The sequence below is a fragment of the Bombus impatiens genome, unplaced genomic scaffold, assembly GCF_000188095.3.
Source record: "Bombus impatiens unplaced genomic scaffold, BIMP_2.2 scf_0549, whole genome shotgun sequence".
NCBI lineage: Eukaryota > Metazoa > Arthropoda > Insecta > Hymenoptera > Apidae > Bombus > Bombus impatiens.
In genome coordinates, this window is record NT_176968.1 from 262,969 (window position 1) to 285,741 (window position 22,773).

Consider the following 22,773-nt stretch of genomic DNA (forward strand, 5'->3'; position numbering starts at 1 on the left):
TTAAAGTTCACAGCTATAATTAAACAATTTACCGTCATTCTACTCAATTGTACTTATTTGCGATTTGTGATAATAAACTCGGGCTCAAGGACGGACGCGTCGTCTGTCAAAGGTGTGGAGTGGTAGCATGGCCCTCGTTAAAAGAAATACCCGTAGTGGTACTTGACAGTAAAACATTCCAACGGTTCCTTCGGACAAAGTGAGTACCAAATGTCGATGCACCTACACGGCACAAGTTCAGCTAGCCTGAGGACCCGATATAAAATCTAGGTTTTTGTTAATTAAGGTTGTTCAAACGGACAGGCAGTCTTTGTCCCAAATTGACCAATTGAGAGCAACGTCAATTTCCTTTACTTTCTGAACGAGGGCTATACTCGACGAATCCGACGATCTCGTGTCCTTGGACACACCCCATCGTAGATTTCCTCTGTGGCATCATCGGGACGAAAAGTCACTCTTTCTTGCGATCTCATCGACGATAAGAGTAACGCCTTACGATCTGTGAGTATTACACGTTTGAGTTAGATTTTGTGAGCAAGGATATCTATCATCCCGTTGACCGCGGATTCGTTATCGAAACTAGGACCATTATCACTAGTGTCGCGAGTGCCTAATCGCCGCGGTTGATCGTCAAGTCTGTAGTATCCATACTCGTGTTAATAAACGGTTATACCATAACGATGGCTAAGTCCAATGCAGATTTATCAAAAGCCCACAACCCTATTCCTGACGCTTCTCCGACATATATATGTGTGTGTGTGGGGATAAAGAGAGAGAGAGAGAAGGAGAGAATTTTTACTTTGCCAGACACAATTTATCAGAGAATTTGATACGAGTAAGTAAAATCCTGTGTACGGGGCATTAAGACGCGTATAAATTCGCAAACATCATCTGGAAACGATCTATTATACATACGTACAATACGTTGTTGGCGAATATTCTGCGCGAACCGTTATATCGCGTGTCGCCCTGCTATAATATATTATGTATCCTTGGACAATGTCCGTAAATATACATACGTGCACCCTTTCTACAGCGATATAAATAAAGCAAGTATAAGTCGTTCGTTATAGAACGGTAAGAAATTTACAATAGTTATCAATAATCTAACGGACGCGTTATAAGATTGTATTCAATATCGATTTACGTTGTGCAATTGCAGTGGGAAGTTGCAATCCGACTTAAATACTTAAGCAATCAAGACGAGTCTTCGGTTCTCGAAACTTCAATATCAGATGTCTTCGTAAATAATGCATATTCATCCAAATGCATGGGATACGGGTTTGCTCTAGATTTGCCCGCACTAGATTCCACGTGCTAGACAAAATTTAGTTGAAATCGATGGTCTTCGCTACTGTAACGTTTCCTTGCGACGGGATTTAGTTAACTGCTTTCTTGCACTCGCGTCGTTAAATTACACTGGGTCAACTTGCCAAAACTAATTCTCGGGAATGTGAACATTTTCGGCGTACAGAGTGCGCGGTCGAATAACACGTACGAACGGCCATAAGCTACTATCCGACGAAGAAATAAGAAAACAGCTAGTAGAATAAAATTGCTTTGTACGACGCCTACTTTTCGAGAAGATCGAGCTAAGAAAATTTGTCAAGTACACTGGAACTTGGTTAATTACTACCTAGACACGAGCAAACAATCGGTAGAATTCCGCGTGCGAAGATAAGCAAAATACGTGCAACGAAATTTTATGCATAACTCGCACATGTTACTCGGTCACACCCTGTATGTAACCCTGTTAGCTCGCAGAAAACTACCTCGAGTGCGAACGTTAAACGCGCATAGTATATTTGTAAAAATGCTGTACGGTCAGTGTCCAAATACTTTCGCGAATCGCAGTATCTTTTTTCATTTTATTCGATTTCGATATCATTTTACCATCGTATTTTATCAATGCAGCATCGCAATAATACTAAATCGTTGCTCGTATTTACGATAATAATTAAACGGAGATTTCAGATTAAGCAAACAAACTGTAACGAATTACAACTTTTACGCCTCGCGAGCAAACAAAATTTTGGTTATATAAGGGATAAAGCGGAGGTCAAAATTTTGATTTCACATTATAATACGATTATAGGATTTTCGATATAAACAGCGATACGTTAAATAATTACGAATACCATTATACGCGATAACGCGCAAGTGGAATTAATTAGCGAGAAAAAACACACGCTTACGTAGTCGTACAATAATTCGTTGTTTTCCCAAGCTTAAAATATCTGCAGAAGATTGCGCCTAACTAGCCCGTAGGATATTAAATTCTGTTGACCGTAATCAGCGAAATTCATTTCGCTCGGTTTATGCGGTATTTGTCTGTTGTGCTTTAAACTGCATTCAAAGTGGTGAATCTGTTCCGGACAGGTCGATTGAAGTGCCTCAAACCCTTTCACGATTTCCACTGATGACAAACATCGATCTTCCTTCGGTGTTGCACGCGAAACGCTGTTCTTGCTCCTCTATGATCCTCTATAAACCTCGATTATCGTTATGTCAGCCTTTATTGCTCCGTTTACGAAACCATCTTTAGAAAAACAATAATCGACAAACAGTACATTACGGTATAACGTCTCTTCTCTTCTCGAGCAATTTTACGAGAAATATTTTCGGAAAGTTTTAGAAAATTTCTGATTATTCGGACGACTAATTTTAAGAATCGTTTCAAAATTTTATAACTAATTCTATTCTATTATCGCAAAAGGTATCTTTCGTCGAGGACGGAACGGTATATGACCGATGACTCTTTTTTTTTATTTATTTACTTATTTATTCCTCCGGTCACATTTGTTGCTACGTTTAAGAAATCAGCTTGAAAACGATGATCAAAAGCGGAATATTCTATTACGTAATTACCTTTCCTTTCTTCGAGACTGCTGTACTCCAGAGAATTTATTATTTCATTTATATCCGCTATATTTAAAAATTTATCTGGAAAGATCGGGGCGAAATGGCGAGTGTGGCGTGTCCAATAAGGTCAACTACAAAATTCACCATTTCCAAGCAGCGTTCGAAAATCCAAGCACGTTGAGAAACACACCGGACGAACGAGTTGACGTGCATTTTTCTAAGTAAAATATTCACGTCGGAATTTTTATTATTCAGCGGGATCGCGGCGGAAGTCGCAATTATTTCCGGTGAAACGCGGCTGTCTCGAAGACCGTGGAGCCAAGTGCATCTGCAAAATTACAAGCACACGACCCATGCACGAAAAACTTGAACATTTTCAGTCGTGTAACTCAATGAAAGCTACAATTCGCTCGTGTACGCAGCGTAATATAGCAGCGTGAAACCGAGCTTACAATTCGGTTTAGCTTTCCCTTCGACCAAAAAGGCAACGAAAAAAGGAAAGCCGCAGGCTCCTTGACTGCATGCTGAAACAAAACCCAACGATAAAACCTCTGAAATAGTCTGAGCAGGAGCTACCTGTCGTTAAACGCATCGCCGCGGTTCCTACAACCAACCACCTTCTTCTCCTTCTACTACTTCGTCCCTGCTCTCTTTCTTTTTTCTTGCCTCCTCTTTCCACCAAGAAAGTTCGAGAATACTATTCCAACTTGAACCCAGGTCTCGAGCTCATTAATTCTCGCTCGAGAGGGTCGACACCTTCTAGGATCGATGTCGTTGGTGCGAGAAGGAAACGGAACGCACCAACACTCTGCACGCTGTGCACGTACAATATCAAATACAAAACGACAGCTATGCTGTATGCGTGTGAACCGTATGTTGCAGGAATTTGCTCCGGTTTGCGAGAGGTGCGCATCCAGATACCGACGGCCGTGAAGAAAGGTGACTCGGCGATACTCAACTGCTGGTATGACACCGAGGGGGATCTTTTATACGCCGTCAAGTGGTACAAAGGGGGTCAAGAGTTTTATCGCTATGCCCCGAACGAGATCCCGGTCGTCAAGACTTTCCCCATCGGCAACCTGACGGTGAAGGTGAGCATCGTGTTCTGTCTATGCATTTTCTTTCGCACACTCGACCTCGTAGCCTGCGAGCCTATGCAGAGTCTGGAGGGTCGTCGATGCTCGATAGAGAGTGTCGGGTATCGCAATGACACCAGATTGTTATACAGGGTGCCCCAAAAATGAAAACACCACGAGGTTTCCAGAGTAACGACGAGTATCGTATTTCGTCTATTGCTCGTCTTCTTTTTCTCGTATGCTCGACCTCGTGGCCCGCGAGCCTACGCGAAGTCTACAGGACCGTCGACGTCGAACAGAGAGCGTACGAGGTAAATCAGATTATTGTACGGCATGTCTGAGAAATGAAATCACCGCGTAGTTTCGACGCGTTCCATTTGTATTTCACCTTCCTCGTGGCATTTCGACCTCGTGGCACGACGATTGAAAGGGAGTCGATGCTTTAACGAAGAGTATGAACGACGATATCGGAACAACAAACAGCGTTATACGGAATATCCGAGAAACCATATCGCGATCAAGTTTGTCGATTGGTAATTTGGTCCTTGGCGTAGTACGCTGCGATTTTTCACGCGGCGGATAATGAAAAATTGGTAGATTTCGATCGCCAATATATTCATTTTTATGGTAAAGTATCGGTTACAGAGGATTCAGTGAATGAACATGGATATTTGAGATTCAGAGTGGCACGTGCAGATTTGTGCGGAGATTTGTAAGTGGTGCACGTGGCCAGAATGTATATATGTTGCACGCGTGAGACATTTAAAAACGCAGCATGATTGAGAATCGAGAGTATGACATACGAGTCGAGAATCGAAAATCGTGTTCACAGTTGTTTCACTTGTTTTACTAGTAAATAATAGTAATAAATATTCTCTTCGTTGATAATATCCTTCTTAATTTCTCCAATGCTTAATTCTGTCATATTGCTTCTCACTCTGTATTCCTCTTAAGAATACTTCGACGATTACCGAACACAAATAGTAATCGACTATCGTTTCAAACAGAACAAACAACACGTCTCTGCCTCTCTGTAAAAATTGGAAACCTGCAATTAGTCAACATTTCTTATAAAAAATAACGTTTCGTTTTCCACTCGTGATATAGCAAAATAATTCAATGTGATTTTTTTCTTTTTTTTTTTTGAAATTAATAAAGTTGCTAATGTTATAGAGATATCGTATCAACGTCGACGCGTTAGATTAATATTTTAATACGTAGATAACGTTGTTGCTCCCGTACTGCGCTCTAAATATACGTTAACTTTAATCCCACCCCCTCACACCCACAAACCAAGGAAAAAATAATAAAAAGTAAAGCAAGGTAAAAGGCAGCTAGCTAGGGTCGAAGGGGACTGGTTATTAAGAAATTTATCGCAATGAAGGAAGGTTAGATGAAGGAATAACCAATCGTTGTAAAATACGATAGAAAGATATCATCGTCCTCTCTTCGACGAAACTTCGAGTCGCGTTGGTTTCTTAATGAGCGGAGGGAGGCAACGCCGTCAATTTCGTTGAAGGATTATTCCAATGTTCGTTTTTACGAGCGTGTCTCGGAATGAGCAAAAGGGTTCCTGGAGAATCGAGTATTATCGCGATCATGGCCAAAGATACCGTAAACACGGCTCGTTTTCTCGTGGATAACAAGGGTGCGTGACTCGTTAAAGGCCAAGCAGTGAAATAATGCGTAAAGGTTGCGCGAAGGCGACGTTACAAGTAAATTTTTCTAAACTTCTGTAAAAGTGCCATTGAACTAGAAAAACAGATGCTTTATAATAAACTTGCTATATAAAACGTTCGTCCGATCTACGATTTAAAAGAGATCATAGTTTATCGTAGTACCATGTGGTTGTACGTTTCGTTGAATCTCAAGAAGGTTACGTGTGTACGTAAATGTCGAAGAATTCGAATCACGCGCGAGAAAGAAGATCTTCACCTTTAAACTCGATGCATAAAATAATACGTTGCCTTTCATTTTCATTTCTTCGGCAAACACGAATTTTATAGTTTCTCGTTGCTGGTTACGAACTGAATAGATTAACGTCGAATGTGACTTTTTTTTAACCCCGAGAGAAATATTCTGTTAACATACTCGTTAATTTTTAGCAGTGGCAAGTAGAAGGATATTAAAACGGTGGAATTGCTTTGGTCAAATGGTACGAGAAAATGGGAAATTCTATTCATTGGTCGGTGCTGATGCTGATGAAACTCGGGGCTGGTAGACGGCAGGATTAAAGAACGTTTCATAGACGTTCGATAGCTTAGAATATTCGGGCGATAAAGGGGGTGTTTTATGCGGTAACGCGTAAAACAGCGGCGAGCTGGAACCCTTTAGGAGAGGGACGGCGGCTTAATGGCAACCAGTGGTCTCATAATCGTCCGACCCGAATTTTAATCCCGTCAGGATATATTTTTTTCCCTCCATCTCGCCGCTGCTCTTCTCCTTTTCTTCGAAACCAGCGTCCGCCCGCGAAAGACTGATTAGATCTCCACTTTTCCATGAAACGGTGGAAAATTCGTTTTCGAACGTAAAACTAATCACGGGGAGCACAAATTTCCGTCTTTTTCTTTTCTTTTTCTTTTTTTTTTTTTTTTTTAGAGAGGGGGGACCGTACTTTGGAAAAGCGTCGGAGATTAAAAATTCTCTTTCACCAATTTCATACTTCAAAAGTGTATCTTTTATGAACTTTAATACAGCGAGTTCTAATTAGTCTTCGAAGAGTCGAAGAAGAAGCTAAAGTTCGAAAGAAAAAGTCTCTTTCGACTGAATTTATAGCGGAGATTGGTCGGTAAAAGAGTGTCGTTTAAGGCGTTCGTCATCGACGTTTTGCATACGCTAACTTCACTGCAATTAGTCTATTTCAAATAAATGGACTAAACAGATGTTGATCAAACAGGAAACGATGCCTGTTTAACGCGAACTAATCGCAGTGACGTATTATAATTAAGACAACTAGATAGTTAATTTGCAACTCTCGTCACCGCAGCTCCAACGCTCTCTCGACAACGCAATTCGCACTCTTTCACTTTTCAATTCACAATCTGACTTGTTAACCCTTTAACCTACAACTACGGCCTACAACTACAACCTATGATCGGGCCAAACGTAAATATTACGGGCATATAATATAAATATATATGTCGGGTTGGCGTTAGACTTAGGGGCGTGTAACGTATCCTCATTAGGACAAGCCATCGTCCTCGTTCAATGGAGATTATATTTACAATTATACGTAGAAATGTCGATTTAACAGAGTTTGTCAATTAAACGTGGCGATTAGACACTCTCGATGTTAAAGACGATGTTCTTAGGTTCGATAACGAATCCACGGTGAACGGGAAAACTCTTTGTACAATTGAACCTATTTTGAAACACAAAATGACGTTAGCTGTGACGCACGGGTTTTCCTACCGACCGACAAGACGATGTGCGTAAACTCTCCAAGGTGATCGCAAGAATAAAAAACCGATACGATCACGTTTGTCAATTGCATATTGACCGGGGATATCAGCAAAATTCCAGGCGCCGTTACCAGACAGATCCGCGTAGAGCCGTCGTTGCTCCTGCCCGGGGCTCGTTTGTTAATCAGCGTGTGTCCCTCGATATTGGTACTTCTTCTGTTAGGTACAAACGTTCATCCCGTGACCGTGGCTACGTTCGGCGATCAGTTGCGTCACCTCGAGCCCAAGCCCACTGTCGTAATCTCGGGCAAACGTAGTCAGATCGTATCGCAACGACTACTTCTTAGTTCTATCATTTAAGTACAGCTATAACAAATAGTTTAGACCAAAGTATCGGGGATCTTCCCAAAATTCCAAAAGGAAGGCCCGATGTCCCTACATCTTCGACGTATAACGTAATATATAATAGCTTGTTTAGATTTTCGGCCCAAAATTCTCGAACGTAAATCGTAGGTTAAGAGGTTAAGACGTTACAATTAACATAGATAAATAATAATTATCTAACGTTTCAAACAATGTTATCCTACGTAAGGACAAATTCTTTTAATCCGGCAAGGCATCGACATAATCAATCTTTATTCCTACACGTGTACGTACACGCTATTGAGAACTTAAAGCAGCATCAGAATATACATCGAGCACAAAAGATCAAGGGAACGCAATCACGATGCGTTTTCAACTCCGACAAGTAATCCTTGGCGCATGAATGATCCCCTTCTGACACTGGCTGTTAATTCGTTTTCATCCCTTAGCAACCCCTTGTCTTTTGTCTTAGCCTCGTGTCCCTTGTCTTAGCCCCACCGCGCACATGTTTCGCAACCGCTTGTTTATAATTCACCCGACACTCCCCAGGCCCCTCGTCCATGATACTACACTAATAATATATATTATAAAATATTGTGAACACGTATCACGAAATGGTACGATGAGAATAAAGTATCTGTACAGGACTCGTGATACTAGATGCGATTCCTTGCGCAGAAACAGAGATTTGAAAAGAAGACTAGAATTGTAGAATAAAACTTTTCCGTGCCAAGCTTTGTTTTTCATTTGTATAGATGGAACAGAAGCACGTTTGTAAATACAAACGTGTGTAGGAGTATATTTGTCCATGGTGAAAAAGTCGCTTCACGATAAACGTACGCATGCTCGAAAAAGATTTCCAAGTGTTTGTTTTCGAAAATAAAGCCTTGCATGAAAAAGGTGCATCGTGAAATTTAAATTTCGCTTGAAGTAAAAAGTCTCCTCTTCTTCGCTCGTGCCGCGTACATTTTCTATTTTACAACTATACCAGCGCCGTAATAAAAATTAACGTGAAAAGTTAACGGAGAAATATAGAAAAATCTGAATTCTGTCATTCTGGAGAATTTCACGAATTTAATAGCGAAATATATCGCGATAACTTAATCACGATTCTATTTAAGTAGAAGTAAAAATGAATTTTCATAAGTCCAAAAATAAAAATCGAGATCCTGTCGTTCTATCGGATTTGTCGGATTTGACAGCTCTAATAATAAATATCGAACGAATTACAAAATGTTTGCACGAATAGCGCGTAACGTAGATGTCTAACGTTTCGCGATTCTCCGTTTGCCTGGTCCGAATGAAAATTTTTCGTGGTTTTCTCGCCACGGCGAATTAACATCGGAATTCCCTCGTTTCTTGACAGAAGTAGAATACCAAGTGGTAAGCGCAATTCCCACTGAGAGAGCAGCAAAGTTAATTTAATTTGTAGCGTTAATTTTCGTAGCCATCGTTTTCCGCCAAACGCGGAAATGAATATTTGACGATCGAGTGTATTCGTACAAGCTGGAACAAAAAGATGAAACACCTTTCATGCAAGCGTGCATTACACTTCTTTAAAGTTAAATACGCGAGAGAAAAAAAAAAGAGAAGAAAAAAAAGGAAGATTGCATGGACTAACCACCGACGAGTTGGCATTCGTCCATTTGAAGATCGAATCAACCCTTATGAAATCTATCTATTTTTGCGAGTAGATAAAAATCGATGTAATTTTTTAAAATTGAAATAAAACCATCGGGGAAATTCAATCTTCCAACCTGTCAGTCTTCCACAAACAAGGGGGGTTGCTCTCGCCATTTCGAAACGGAAAAACGAATATTACTTCCCCTCAGTACCGTTTCAAACTTCCGAACAAACTATACGCCAGCTTACAACGGTTCCACTAACTGAACAAATACATTTTAATCCTCTGCAGCGTGACGTGTAACGTAGAAGCTACACACTCGCGTATCTGTATTTTTTAAAAATCTTTTATTTACTTTAACACCGCGCTACTATATTTTATTACGACACCTCCGCGCGTCAAGCTGGCCGTTAAGTGATTCCATAAGCAATATCGCGTTTACATGTGCGCGTCATTTCGAAAATCACGTACGAAAAGCGCAGTTCGCTTATTTTTTAGGCAAATAGTATATTATACGTTGCTTTATTTATTTATTTATTTATTTATTTATTTATTTAGGACGATGTTTCGCCCTTCTGGCAAACTTTTTATTTTTACAAAATTTCTTCGAACGAAGGTTGTTAAGATTCTAGCGATTGATCGATTCGAGTTTCTCCGTTGTATTCATCCTCGACCATCCTTTGTATCAGTTCGATAACGTTACGTTTAACGAAAATAGGACAGCCCTCCACGCCACTTTGTTATTTGTCAACAAAGCGAGACAATGTTATTTCATTCTTCTTTTTTTTTATTTGCAACGAAAGAATTTGCGCAATTTTTACCATTTTGTTCCACCGATTCTTTTACCACGCCGACATCGAGGGCAATTTATTTACCAAAGAACACGTTAGATTAAAAACATACTGTCCGTGGTATTTTATTACAAAGTATCCTCTGGAAACACCTCTAGTGGCTCGCTCTGTTCCATGCAGTCCATGATGTAACGACTCGATCTTGGAAAAACGACCATCCAAATTATCAACCCCCGTTGTCCCAGACCGAAATCTAAAGAAAGACGGTAATTAATTAAAGCGTGTTTTACGAGCAGGCAAAAATTGCCTATTACGAAGGTATAGTCATCGGCCCTGCGCGCTCCTTTCGAAAGCCACGACGAATAGATGCAGCAGCGAAAATGTCGCCACGCCATAAACACGCGGCTAGTCAGCGTCGGATTTTTTATCAGCTCCAGTAAATCCAAGGGAAACCGCGTTCGCCGATCCCATCGCCATTTACCTCGGGCGAATTGCCGCCGCGGGGACAAGCCTACGCGCGAATAAATCGCGAGGTGTCGCGAAATTTCGCGTAACCAGCCGTCGGAGCGCCGTTACGGAGTCGTAATGTTGCTCGTAAACTGCGCGAAAAGCCAACGTGCGGTCGACGAGGGTGACATCGAGTGGCCCTCGCAATCGATATCGCAAGGAGGCGTTTGCACGGTCCGCCGAGCTCCACTCGTCTTCCTCGTCGTAGAAATGCTCTCGTGGCTCGATTCTGCGACGAAACAATGCGACGAGCTGACCATCACCCTTTGTCTTCCGGTCGATTGATCGATGCTCGCGCGGTCATTCTTCGATGTTCGTTTTTTTTTCTTCTTTGTCTCTCTCTCTCTCTCTCTCTCTCTCTCTCTGTCTCTGTCTCTGTCTCTTTTTTTGTTGTGTCGAGTTTTTTCCATGCCGTGGCACAGGTTGCTGGTGCATGGACAGGTAGAGTCATAAATCCTCGATTGTCAAAGCCGATTCATAGGCATCGAAGATGCAGGACTGGTCGTGACAAAGGACTAGTCACAGTGTAGGAACTTGAAACTTTTCCTCGTGCGCTGTTGGATGACGGATGGAGCGGTGACGTAGCGTCGTCGTACGGATCAATCATTTGACAGCGTAATCGAACGACGAAGAACGCCGAACGAACGATGCGGGAAATAATTGTTTCTTCGACGCGAAGATGTTGCGGATTTTCGATGGAAAATTTACGACCGGAAGAAACATGCGCGCTTTCAACTTTTCCCAGGGAATAGATATCAACGTTTAAATATATGTCGGAGTCAGGTTGACATTTTGGGGCGTTCGATGAACCTTTACCGCGAACGTCGCGGACGTAGCTAATATTTATCAGTACGAATGTGGACGCTACAAGAGGCTACGAGTAATGGCAATCGGATGGTCGAGACGATGGTGACAACGAATTCAGGTTCGACGACGAATCCACGGTCCACGGGAGGACAAGTATCCACGTACTACTCGATTCGGGTAACTTCTCGATAACTCGATCGGCAATTCGTCCAACGACTAACTAACAAAGTAACTCTCCCTTAATCCAAAAGAAACTTCCCTTATATACTCCTGTCCCCGCTTCTCGGGTCGATCTTTGTTTTTAAGGAGAGCCATATAATCATTTCGTACCTCTGTCAGGTACACGTCCCTCCCGTGACCGTGACTACGTCTAGCGACCCGCTATGTCACTTCGAGCCCGAACCCATCGTCGTAAAGTCAGATTGGAACATTAAAACTATTTCTTATTTTTATTACTTAAGCGCAGCTATAGTAAAATTGGGGTATTGGGGTTTTGTCCCCATCTGTCCTTCCATCTCCGACGTATAAGTATCGTCCAGAGGTGTGTGTGGGTGTGTGCGTGTGTGACAGATTGCTGGGATTCTCTCGTACTACGTTCGTTGCGTAGTTTATCGCTCTTGAATCGTCGCGTAGTTTCGAATCAAGCGATAAAACAAAAGATCGAACGATAGCGATGGAACGGCGATGATTCCTTCGTTGATATCGATTGAACGTAAAATTGGCGTCGGTGTTTTCCTAAAAGGAGAAATAGATCGAAGAAAGCAGAGTTGTTCTGGAATATTCCGGTAAATGGCGGTGGACAATAGGCTTCATAAACGACAATGGAAACAAAAGACATTTGTCGTCATTGTTCCAGCTCTGTTGCGCACCTGCACCATCCGACTTGTCCAAACGTGACAAATCCAAATGAATAGAAATCAAATGCTGACATATTTCGACCTTCGGAACGAACATGTCCGACGGACATTCGTTTAACGTTAACTTTGTGCAACTGATTCGAAACGATGTTTAACGCATCCGGCGACGTTGTACATTTTCCGTTTATCTTCGAGTCCTAGCTGTGCGCAACGTCCGCACGGATTAATTATTCGTCCGTGTCTTTTGTTTTCAACTTCTAATGGAACTGAAATTGCGCTAAACAAACGCAGTAATTGCAGTACTACGCGAAAACCTTAAACCACTTACGGAACGGAAACGTTTTGTTTTTACGAATGAGCGTGAGGATTGTTTTAACGCTACAACTGGCACAGCGGCCAAAACGAACAATTTGTACTTTGTTAGGGAAATTTTACGAATATAATACAACTGCGTATTCTTCGAACGTTTGTCCCTGTCTAACTTGTGAAACCGCTTTTATACGAAAATCTTCAATCCCTGAAACTGAGAAAAAAGATCTTCCTTCTATCGGAATTAGCCCCTTTCAACTCGAAGAAGAATACATCTGCACGTTCTTCGCGCTATTCGCACCTTTATTCCCCGTTGCAAACAGAAACAGAGTCGCGATAACCAGAAGAGTTTCTAGTCTGGCTTGGACAAGAATACGTCTACGTATTTCAAAAGAAATAAAATCGAGATAACGGCAACGATGTCTAATCTACAAAAAAAAAAAAAAAATTCCCCCATCCACGAGAAAGCCTCAAAGATCTCGCGATACACCTAACGCGTCTTCCTCCTGCGTCGTACATCGACGAGCTCCAAGAAAAAAGCTCCAAGAAAATCCTCTGAAAAGACCTTGGAATAGAAAAGCGAATGGCGACTGCTAGCGAGGGTTAAGCGAAAGGAACGACCGTCACGATACACGTCTGACTACGACGATCCTGTCTGTTGCAGAAAAGCGAAAGCAACTCGACCCGGGTTGCCCTGACGAACCTGGAACTGGACGCAGCGGGCGTCTACAGTTGCGAAGTGTCCGCCGATGCTCCTTCGTTCCAGACGGCCTGCGTCCAAGGCACCATGAACATAGTCGGTAAGAGAACGTGTTTATTAACCCTCCGGTCAAAGACTCGAGCTGCTTTACTTTACGAGCCGCCATAAGCGGCACATAGAACCGAAAGGTTCGGTCGTGTGTACATATGTACACGTACACGTGTACATAGCCGAAGCTGTGTTGGCTTGCGAGCGCACTTTCGAACTGCGAATTAATGCCAGCCACCGGCTCGGTGGACTTAAAGGCTTACGCGAATCGCTGTGGACCGAGCCGAAGATAATACTGCGGGTACACGCGGCGGAATGAACGGGAATTAGGTGTCTTAGGCGCCCAGGGAACGAAGCCACCCCGGGGTTACGTTTTCCTACTCTTCTTTTTCAACCCTCTGCCCCTCGCTTCGCCCCCTTTTCAAACTTGCTGCGCGATTCGCCACTGGCAGAGCGAGTTTACGCCGTCGTTCGTAAATACGAGCAACCTGTACGAAACCATACATCGGGGCTAAAATCGCGTACACCCTGTTTGTATCTTGTAAAGAATTTTTATGCAAATTCGTACGGTTTTCAGAGTGTAATTAAAAACGTAGAAGCCCGGTAGAAAATTGTTTTGTACACGGAGTATAATGGAAAACATTATCGTACAGTTCGCTTTGATTATTTTACGCGTTGTTTTCGTATTGTGCGCATTCTCGGATCCTTTTGCCGTAATACCGTAGAAAAATCGCCAGTCCACGTTTACCAACTAATTAAGAGAAACAGGTCGTTCGACGATTCGACCTTTCGCCATACCGAGATCTACTTAAAGTTGCACGAGACACATAGAATCTGCAGCGATTCGCTCTCTTTAGCTAACTCTACCTAACGCCTAAAGTCTTCGTACAGGTTTCAAATCAGATAATAATCGTTAGAAACTGTGACAAGTTGCCAACCATTCCTCGGATTAACTTCGTTCTTTGTAAATGCCTCGAAGTACGAAGTTTCACTCGCTTCGTTTTTCGTCTCTTCTTGTTCCTTCTTTGGTAATTTTATTTTTTGCCAAGCATTTGACAAGAGAATTTCGGTATGTGGGCGGAGAACGTTTGTCAACACTTGGCAGCTCGTCGAGCGACAAATTGGAGAGCGCGGAGTAACGAAGTTTCAATCGCGAAAGGGTTGAACAGGTTCCTCCTGTGTATCGCGAGTGTCGCGAATGTAAATTTAAGGAGCGTTCCTTCGCTTTCGTTTGACGATACGTTTCGTATCGAGGCAAAAGGACGGTTCGGTTATCATCTCGTGCCTCCGTCGAGTTGCTGGAAACGGAAACTTGTTAAATGATGTAATTAGGAGAGTAACAAGGGGAACATGTTTAATTTGTTTCCGAACAAATATTAAACGACTCGATTGCAGTTTAACCCTCCTGTTCTCGTAACTGAGATTATCATGTAATACAAGGAATGTTCATGATTTTTTATCCACATATGATGCGATATAAGTCAAAGGCTAGTTTAGAAAAATTTCTTTCGAAACGCTTACAGACTTCGAACTAGCTTCGAGCTTTTCAACTTTAATTTCGTAATGAGCACTTAGTTATAAGCGTTACATATAAGTTAGTAGTTAATTATTAGAAATGGAGCAAGCAAGGTGCAATAGATAGGTATAGACGGTATATAATAATAGAGGTGCTAGAGTAAGAGAAACATATGTGATGTAAAGGCGACGAAAGGTACGGACTAAGAATAAATAAAATAAATAAAATAACAACTTTAATTTTCATAACGCAAGATGTGATGCGATATAAATTCGAGCAATTTTTATTCTTACATAGATAGACAGTGCAAGATTTTCAAAGAGTTTGGTTTCGTACAAACGAAAAATATTTGTCCTATGTTTATTAAAAATTCTATATTTTCTATCGTATTTCGTTATTGTGGAAAGCAACAAAGAAGCACAACTCGACGATAAAAAAGCGAACGAGGTAAAACAGCGACACGCTAAAATTACAATATCGGTATTGTATCAGTATGCAGTGTGTTCGCGTAATGAATATAAAAACTCAAATATCAAACAAATATTATTATAGTGAATTCCGTATGAATCTATCGTGTAGGATGTTAAAGCGTACGTGGTAGAAAAGAATTTCACACATTCGTGTGATTTTAGAGTTATTTTTCAAGTTACAAACAATTTAATTTCCTATCAGTTTCGTACGGCGATGCAAATGTCGGATATATCATTTTTTAATTTATCCTTTTCTCGAAACCGTAAGCGCGAGGTTGATCAAACAGGACAGAGAAACGTGAAAATACATGTTCTAAGAAAATAAATCGCTTCGGTAAAATCGATCGAAAGAGCGATGAAATTAATTATCCTATCGACGATATGGTGAATCGACATATTGAAACAGGCGTTGAACCGATCATCTTCCATTTTGCGTTATGGAAATTAAAATTGAAAAGTTCGAAGCTTGTTCGAAGTGTGTGCGCGTCTCGAAAGAAATTTTTCTAAACTAGGTTCTAACTTTTTAATATTGCATCGGTATGGATAAAAATGATCAAAATTTTCTCTATTATATAATAATCTCGGTTACCAGAGCCGGAACCTGCCAATTTGCTCGTGTTACAACGACCAGATCGTGACGTTTCTCACGGAATCTTGAAAAATCAAGTTTCATTATTTTAAATCGTACATTACAAAGACGATTCCATAGATTTAAAGCGACACATTAGGACGACGATACTTCTACGAACGTGAAAATAATTATTGAGAAAGAAAATGTTTCGTAACTTGCTGTGACGAATTACACGTTTCGTATACGTTGCCTGGCCTAACACTACGTTAGCATATCGATATAGTTTATGAAACAAATGAAAAGTGAAATACGCGTGAGAATCTGAGGGTCAGCAGAAGCGAAAGAAACTTTTTATTAAACATAGAGAAGTAAATCAGCGTTGTTAATCTCGACGTTCCATATTACCAGAGTATTTGGAAGGCCTTTCTTAATTGTTCGCGTGGAACAGAGTCAGACAACCGGAGTTATCATTTTGATGTATTAATTAATACGCAATTGTCGTTTGTTCGAATAGAATTACGGTATAACGAGCACTTTACGAGGTCGTTAAATTTCTCGTCTGCGTTAACCGGAAAATTGTAGGCCAGGGGAACATAGACGTCTCTAAATTGCGAGCAACGTAAGAGAGAAAGAGAAAGAGAGTTGCCGTATCGGAAAATATGATTAAGACACCGATAGAGGGTAAAAGTAACGTAGAACAGATCCGTTGTAAACGCGGTCCAAGGGCGGTGTGTAGGTTGATGCGAAATAAAGCTAATGAGCTGCAACGTTCTCTCCTCTGACTGAAGCTTAAGAGAGAAGAGAACGGTGCGTACTTTACGAGAAGTTTGGCGTGCGCGGGCGCAAATTATCGAATTTTCATAAACCAATCTGTTTTTGATTCATTAACGAGAAATACGATGACGGTGGTTGGAAATACACGATCGACGATACGCGTTACGGTTCATAAGTATCCGAACATTTTCCTCGATTTTCAATAACGGCATTTAAATGTAAACAAAGTACGTAAATTAATAACGAATTAACGATCGCAAATAGTACTTGGTATCGTTTAGTGGAATCAAGAGTCTATAAATTTCAATTATTCGCTGTAAGACGGGGCAACGAAATGCGCGACTACTTAATACACACAGATTCGCGATATTTCAGCTGGTTTTGACAATTTGACAAGAAAGAAACATCTTTCGGACAGAAGAGCATGGACGGTAGTTTTCTCATCGTACGTTAGTTTCTAAAAATCATAATTATTTTCATCGTTTCAATTATTCGCGAGAAATACGATGACGGTGGTTGGAAATACACGATCGACGATACGCGTTACGGTTCATAAGTATCCGAACATTTTCCTCGATTTTCAATAACGGCATTTAAATGTAAACAAAGTACGTAAATTAATAACGAATTAACGATCGCAAATAGTACTTGGTATCGTTTAGTGGAATCAAGAGTCTATAAATTTCAATTATTCGCTGTAAGACGGGGCAACGAAATGCGCGACTACTTAATACACACAGATTCGCGATATTTCAGCTGGTTTTGACAATTTGACAAGAAAGAAACATCTTTCGGACAGAAGAGCATCGACGGTAGTTTTCTCATCGCGCGTTAGTTTCTAAAAATCATAATTATTTTCATCGTTTCGGTTATTCGCTGTAAGACGGGGCAACGAAATACGCGACTACTTAATGCACATAGGTTCGCGATATTTCAGTTGGTTTTGACAATTTGACAAGAAAGAAACATCTTTCGGACAGAAGAGCATCGACGGTAGTTTTCTCATCGCGCGTTAGTTTCTAAAAATCATAATTATTTTCATCGTTTCAATTATTCGCTGTAAGACGGGGCAACGAAATACGCGACTACTTAATGCACATAGGTTCGCGATATTTCAGTTGGTTTTGACAATTTGACAAGAAAGAAACATCTTTCGGACAGAAGAGCATGGACGGTAGTTTTCTCATCGTACGTTAGTTTCTAAAAATCATAATTATTTTCATCGTTTCAATTATTCGCTGTAAGACGGGGCAACGATATACGCGACTATTTAATGCACACAAATTCGCGATATTTGAGTTGGTTCTGACAATTTAACAAGAAAGAAACATCTTTCGGACAGAAGAGCATCGACGATAGTTTTCCCACTGCACGTTAGTTTCTAAAAATCATAAGACTCGGAATCTACGCCGCTGATCGGAGGATAAAATTCTCTATCGAGAAATGCTGATTGCACAAGATAAAATGATCGTACTTCTACTTATAAAATTTTGCTGGAAAGCTATAAGTATCGAGATACTTTTGAGCGGTAATGTACACAGCGCGTGTCTAAATTTCATCTTGTTACGAATCATTGAATTCCTTTCTACATAAATATCCACTTTCGCGAATATTTCTACATAAATATTCAATTTCAACGTCGCTCTCCAACCAATTTGTTTTATTCATTCGTACCTGCCGCGTTAACACAAACGGGACTCGAATCGAATTAACCGTGTTTTCCACGAAACGACACCGTCGCTTCGTCCGAATTACAATTATACGAACACTGCAAAAACACCGATCGTTTTGAATTTTGTCGCTGCCTGCACGCTGTTTCCCAGTGAATCAGATTTCGTCGTCTCTGGCGAGAAATTTTTGTCGCGATCCTTTATTTCCGGCGATCTCGTGGTTGGTTAGAAAAGTTTCCCCGTATTATAGCGCGGTGAGTTTCGCGGAAAGGAATATTTCGTACGAAACTCTCGAAACCGATATTTATATTCGGATTATTTTTATTAGAAAAGTATCGAAAAATTGGAAGTTTCCGAGAAACGAGATAAGATAAAGCGCGCTGCGCGAACAAACCGTTCTTCTTTCTATTCTTTTCATTTACTTTTACAGCCGCAAAATCATGTGGCGAATTTTCATGGAAAACAGACAGCGGTGGAAAAGAGACAGAGAACTATGAAATTTTCTTACGAGAGAAAAAGCTCCAGCTCCGATAGAATATATTCGTGTGTCCGAAACGGTTTAACGAGGATTACGAACGAATGCAGGGAGAACAAAATGCTTAGAATATTCCAACTCGCGACAACGATGAAATCCTACGACCGTACTCTCTCGCCAGTCTTTTTTTTTCAACTTTTAATAAGTCCCAAATTTCGAAGGAAGAACGACAATAAAAAGACCTTACGTATGCACACGGTAAGAGAAAACTTTTACATCAGAGCCGAGCATTGCTCGCTGGTCGGGGGAAGTTCCTCCGCGCTCTTCCCACGTTTCCTTCCTCGACGATCGCGAGGCTAGTGAATTCTCCCTGGCAGAATAACAAAAAAGAAAAAAGAAAAAAAAGCATACAGGAGAAAAAAGAAAGGGAAAGAGAAAAAAAAAGAGCTCGAGAGGCTCTCGCAAATCACGAAAACGATACGAAACAAAGAAGGGTAGGATAAGGGGGCTGAAAAAGAAGAGAGTCACGGGATCCGTATGCTTAAACGGTGCCGTTATATCCGCGGATGGAAAAACGAAACACGCGAATCTTCTCAGATCCGGCTACGTATATGTATGTTCGTGTCCATAGTTATATACAGGGCACCCTAGGATTTAACAGTTAAACTTTGTGCGATACGTATCCGTCGCTCTTACGCCACTATCGTGAAAAATATAAAAATTCACGATTCAACGTGAAATTATCGGATGAATCAGGCTTGCTGCATAATCGTTACATTATTGTACTGTGTTTGCCGCGACACTCGTCTCTTTAATCTACGTAATTAACCCCTTAACCTATGATTTACGTTTACGAATTTTGGGCCGAGAACCTAAACAAGCTACTATACAGGGTGGTTGGTAACTGGTGGTACAAGCGAAAAGAGGGTGATTCTACGCGAAAAAAGAAGTCGAAAATATAGAATACAAATTTTTCGTTCGAGGCTTTGTTTCCGAGAAAATCGACTTTGAATTTAGGCTCGGTACGCGTGCACTTTATCGCGTCTCGTTATAACGGGTCTCACCGTAGATCGTTGTCTCGATTGACGTTATCTTTTTAATTTTGTAAATTTTTAAATTTTAAATTTTTAAATTTTAAAATTTTAAATTTTGAATTTTTAAATTTTTAAATTTTGAATTTTTAAATTTTTAAATTTTTAAATTTTTATTCTATATTTTCGACTTCTTTTTCTTCAGAATCACTCCCTTTCCGCTTGTATCACCAGTTACCAACCATCCTGTATATTATATTTGGCCCGATCGTCGTACTACGAGCTATACCCGCAATATTTACGTTTGGTCCGATCGACTGCGAGCTATGCCCGTAATATTTACGTTTGGCTCGATCATCGTACTACGGGCTATGCCCGTAGCTGTAGGTTAAGGGGTTAAGAACGAGAAAGACGCACGATCGTTGTTGGATGCGAAAATGAAAATTTATACACACGCGACTTTCGTATAAAAGGTCCGACACATCCCACGAGTATAACCAAGCGCGCGATATCGTACAAACATCTAAGCTTTTATATTAGAAAATTAATTACAATATAAAATGATCTTCTCTGTACGACCTACTCCTCTTACGTACCACTTTTTGTTCGGTTACCCTAATAGAACGCACCGACCAAGTTTGCCTACGTTAAATCCCCTAAGCTAACGATATAAACTGCCTGCTAGAACCATTTCCTCCGGTAACTAGAACGATAATTGAAAAATTTTGTTCCGCGTCTTTATACCGGTTCTTTCAACGAGGTATACCTCTGTTCGTTATATTACAATTTACCAGGCCCCTGTATAACGGTGCACACACGTTCGCACGTTCACGTGCGTCGGTGTAGAGACGAAACGAAAGGTACGAGACGCATCCCGCTTCGAAAACACTTGCGCGGAAACATTTGGCACGGTGAATTCTCTGTAAGGGGAGATCGGCACGATGCCGTCTCTCTTACGAATGTATTATTCCGATATCGAAACGCGAGCCCGAATTGCCAGGCATAAAAGAAGAATTTTTCATCAGGCATGCAGGCTGTTGGTGCGTTGGCGAAAACACACGGTCGAATCTATCGGCTCGATCTGTGCACACGTGAGTACACTGGTTGGTTGGTTGGTTGGTTGGTTGGTTGGTTGGTTGGTGCATCCGGGAATCTTGAAAAGTCCCCTCCCCGCCACCGCCCCTGCAACCAAACCACCCGACGTCCTATCTGTATGCATATATTTGTTATATATATACATATATATATATATATATATATATATATGTATGTATGTACGTACGTGCACGTGTGTATGTACACACACGTAGGAAACGGTCGAACGTCAAAGCGGTGTTTCGAACATGCTTCGCATACTTCCGGGACCCGTGTGTACCTGACGTCTCTTGTTCCGCAGAATTACCCTCTCAAGGGCCGTCGATACACGGGTTAAGGAGGAAATACCGGATCGACGATATGCTACGTTTGAACTGCACATCCGGACGGAGTAAACCCGCGGCCAATCTCACCTGGTACATCAACGATCGACAAGTACGGTTTGCTATATGAAATCGCGAATAGCGGCTACAAATTCCTAGCCTCCTATCACCGATGTCTTCCCATACCTCTCGTACCGTATTCCGTTCTCTCGTTCTCTGGCTTCTGTAAGACGTAACCAAGCAGCCCCCCCCCTGCCCCGTTTCGCGTTACAACCCCTTTCCGCCGTTGCGAATGCTTCGAGACTGTGCATTACGCGGCGGATGCATTGGCTAGGAAACAGTTAGCGGATCGCGTCTGAGATTTTAGAGTTAATTGTTATGGCGGTCGAGGAACTACGGTTGCGCAGTTTGATGGATTTAATCCATTAAGGGACTGCGATCAAATCGCGGCAACGCTTCGCTCTTGCGTTCTTTTTCCATCAATTTATAACGCGCCTCTGTACCTTTGGATATCGCGGCTACAAAAGAGAATCCAGAGATATTTTTTCCCATGCGATCTATTCCGCCGTAGATTCTACGGTTTTTGCGAAATGTAACGAAATTTCCGAGGTATTTGCGATATGGTGACCCGACGCTTTCAACGATACTCGCGGTTATCGATTTGTTCGCGGACTCGTTTCTGCAGATTTTGGAAGATACTCGTTTCGAGATTATTCGATTCTACGAAAGTTCCAGATTATAATATCGTCTTGACGCGTTCCTACACCGAGTTTCCAGTTATACACCGCGATACTCGAACACAGCGAGGTATTGATTGCGCTAAATCCGTGGCTCAGCTTCCCGGCTTTTATCATCCATCGAAATAGAACAGAATTGAATTAAAATGTCGAAATAGATGTACGCCGTGGAGAGAAGACAACAGGAGTTACGGTCGTTCCGATCGTTTCGTCGCGTCTTTCGATACGCGCAAGACGTCGAATACTACGTGGTTTCGTTCTCAATTTCATTCGTTCTATCTTGATGCGAAGCGAAATTGAGTGGAGAAATTGAATTAGACGGGCTTGGATCGAAATTCCTAGTACAAATGAGATCGGGCAGCTACTACTCACGATAGAATTGCCACGGAGAATTATAAAATTGCACCTGCGAGCATCATTTTCGAAAATTCAACGTCAACCTGAATCGAAAATTTGTCAAATACACTCGATTACTTCTTTGCCGTTGCTTACTTTCTTTGCATTATTCTATAGACGATAACGAATCGAAAATGTAAAATGCAATCTTTCCTCTTCGAGGTTCGTTTTCGCGACAGTTCAATTTGAAATTTGTTGATTCTTCTTGTTATTCTCGAGCTTCGTTTTATTCCAAGCCACGGCGTCCCGCCCTAATTTCGTTTGTAGCCAACTATTTTTTATTATTCGTCGTATCGAGTTCAGGACGGTTCGTCGACCGTGTTCCGTAATTTTTGTTCGGATGCGTCCCACGCTGCCCCGTGTCACCTCG

General features: G+C 41.4%; 1 protein-coding gene across 2 annotated transcripts in view; it reads left to right on the forward strand.

Moving 5' to 3' along the window:
* The window catches only part of LOC100742641 (cell adhesion molecule 3), a 42,377-nt gene that overhangs the window by 11,154 nt on the left and 8,450 nt on the right, over positions 1-22,773 (forward strand). The window contains exons 2-5 of one of the 2 annotated variants that reach the window (XM_033322071.1): positions 3,745-3,953; positions 13,262-13,397; positions 20,878-20,943; positions 21,249-21,382. In XM_033322071.1, the coding sequence (XP_033177962.1) occupies positions 3,745-3,953; positions 13,262-13,397; positions 20,878-20,943; positions 21,249-21,382 (545 nt within the window). The remainder of the gene's footprint in view (positions 1-3,744; positions 3,954-13,261; positions 13,398-20,877; positions 20,944-21,248; positions 21,383-22,773) is intronic. The other variant, XM_012388557.3, reaches the window with a different exon arrangement.